Source organism: Coffea eugenioides, chromosome 8 (genome assembly GCF_003713205.1).
Source record: "Coffea eugenioides isolate CCC68of chromosome 8, Ceug_1.0, whole genome shotgun sequence".
Lineage (NCBI taxonomy): Eukaryota > Viridiplantae > Streptophyta > Magnoliopsida > Gentianales > Rubiaceae > Coffea > Coffea eugenioides.
The window spans coordinates 7203438-7205566 of NC_040042.1; the positions used below are offsets into that span (position 1 = coordinate 7203438).

The 2129-nt window shown below is 37.7% G+C and overlaps 1 protein-coding gene across 1 annotated transcript; it reads left to right on the forward strand.

Moving 5' to 3' along the window:
- Positions 1 to 936: 936 nt before the first annotated feature.
- LOC113780102 lies at positions 937 to 1569 on the forward strand. The gene has a single exon (XM_027325920.1). The coding sequence runs from the start codon at positions 937 to 939 to the stop codon at positions 1567 to 1569; it is 633 nt and encodes a 210-aa protein (XP_027181721.1).
- The last annotated feature ends 560 nt before the right edge of the window (positions 1570 to 2129 follow it).

Here is a 2129-nt window from a genome sequence, read left to right on the forward strand (position 1 = left end):
TTAAGTCGTCAAGTGCAAGTGGGGGGATTGATGATTAAAGAATTGCACTTGTTGGAGGAGGTTAGTTGTTGGAATCCTTGTCTCGAACCGAGAAAAGTGATCTTTGAAAATATTGTCGTGAAATCTACTTTGTTGGAACATATGAAGAAAGCTCAGGAAAAGGACATTGAAGTGCAAAAGTGGTTAGAAAAAGTTAATAAAGGAGAAAAGTCAGACTTTAATCTGAGAATGAATGGTGTACTAAGGTTTCGGAATCGTATAATAGTGCCAAAAGACGAAGGGCTTAAGAAGGAAATCTTAAAAGAAGTGCACCGTTCGAAGTACACGATACATTCTAGAGGGAACAAAATGTACCAAAACTTGAAGACCTTGTACTGGTGGGAGAACATGAAAAAGAAAATTGCCCGATTTGTCCAGACTTGTTTAATCTGCCAGCAAGTTAAAGCCGAGCATTAGAAACCATCTGGTTTATTACAACTTTTAGAAATACCCGAGTGGAAGTGGAAAAATATCACCATGGATTTTATATCTGGATTACCTAGGACACAAAGAGGTCACGATGCCATTTGAGTAATAATGGATAGATTGACCAAATCGGCTCATTTTCTGCCGATTAGTATGAAGTACTCATTAGAGAAGTTAGCGAAGCTGTTTTTGGATGAAATTATAAGGTTACATGGAATTCTAGTAAGTATTGTGTCCGATTGAGACCCTAAATTTGTTTCACAGTTTTGGCAGAAGATGCAAGAAGTGTTGGGGACCAAGTTGAATTTTAGCACTACTTACCACCCACAAACTGATGGACAGTCTGAGAGGACGATTCAGACTCTCGAGAACATGTTGAGAACCTGTATTTTGGATTTTGAAGAGAGTTGGAGTAAGTATTTGACATTGGTGGAATTTGCTTATAATAATAGTTTCCATTCATCAATTCAAATGGCTCCATATGAAGCGCTTTATGGCCGGAAGTGTAGATCTCCAATTTGTTGGGATGAAGTATGTGAACAAAAGATTTTAGACCCCACTGCAGTGCCTTGGATTGAGGAGGGACAAGAAAAAGTGAAGTTGATTCGTCAGAGGATCCAAACCGCACAGAGTCGTCAGAAGAGCTATAAAGACAATCGAAGGAAGGATTTAGAATTTGCGGTTGGAGACCAAGTTTTTCTTAAGATTACTCCTCTGAAAGCGAGTTTAATTACAGGTAAAGGAAAGAAGTTGCAACCTAAATTTGTAGGGCCATATAAGATTCTTCAACGTGTAGGAAATGTGGCCTATAGGTTGGAATTGCCACCAAGTTTATCTCGGATTCACAATATTTTTCATGTATTGATGCTCAAGAAATATCATCCAGATCCGTCTCATGTTCTACAACCGGAGAATATTGGGATTGACGAAGCACTGACCTATGAGGAGAAATCGATAAAGCTTCTAGATCATAAGATGAAAGGACTGAGGAATAAGCGAATCCCGTTGGTGAAAATTCTTTGGAGAAACCATGGATTAGAGGAAGCAACTTGGGAAGTAGAAGAAGAAATTCGAGAAAAATATCCAGATCTATTTCCAAATTAAGGTATGAATTTCGTGGACGAAATTCTCTTAAGGGGGAGAGTATGTGAGGACTCATGATTTATTCTTAAAATAATCATTTTTATAATTATTTGCCCTACTATTAGTTAAATATATTATCGCTATATGAATCGTTTTTAAATTTCGCCTTATCGCGCGCGAATCGGAAGTTCGCGTATTTCACGTCGAATCGACTAAGTGGAGATTTAAGAAACTTATATTAGACTACTAAGAGTGAATAATTATAGTGTTAAAGGAATTACATTTGAGAATTAGTGCACTAGTGAAACAAACAAGAGAGAAAAGTGGTAGCACGAGACACTATTCGCGCACTATTCGTAGTTGACTTTTACATAACTTTTGACCACAAATTCCTCGAGCTTCCAAGAGAAGCTTCACTTCACTTGCTCAATTCTTGCTTCCATTTCACTTCCAAATTTGCACCCAACTTCAAAACTACTTGGAGATTAACTTTAGCTTGGAGGAAGACAACATCTAGTGGAAATTCTTAGAGGTTTTTGTGGTGAAAATTTCTGGTTTCATCAAGGGTTAAGAGGTAATCC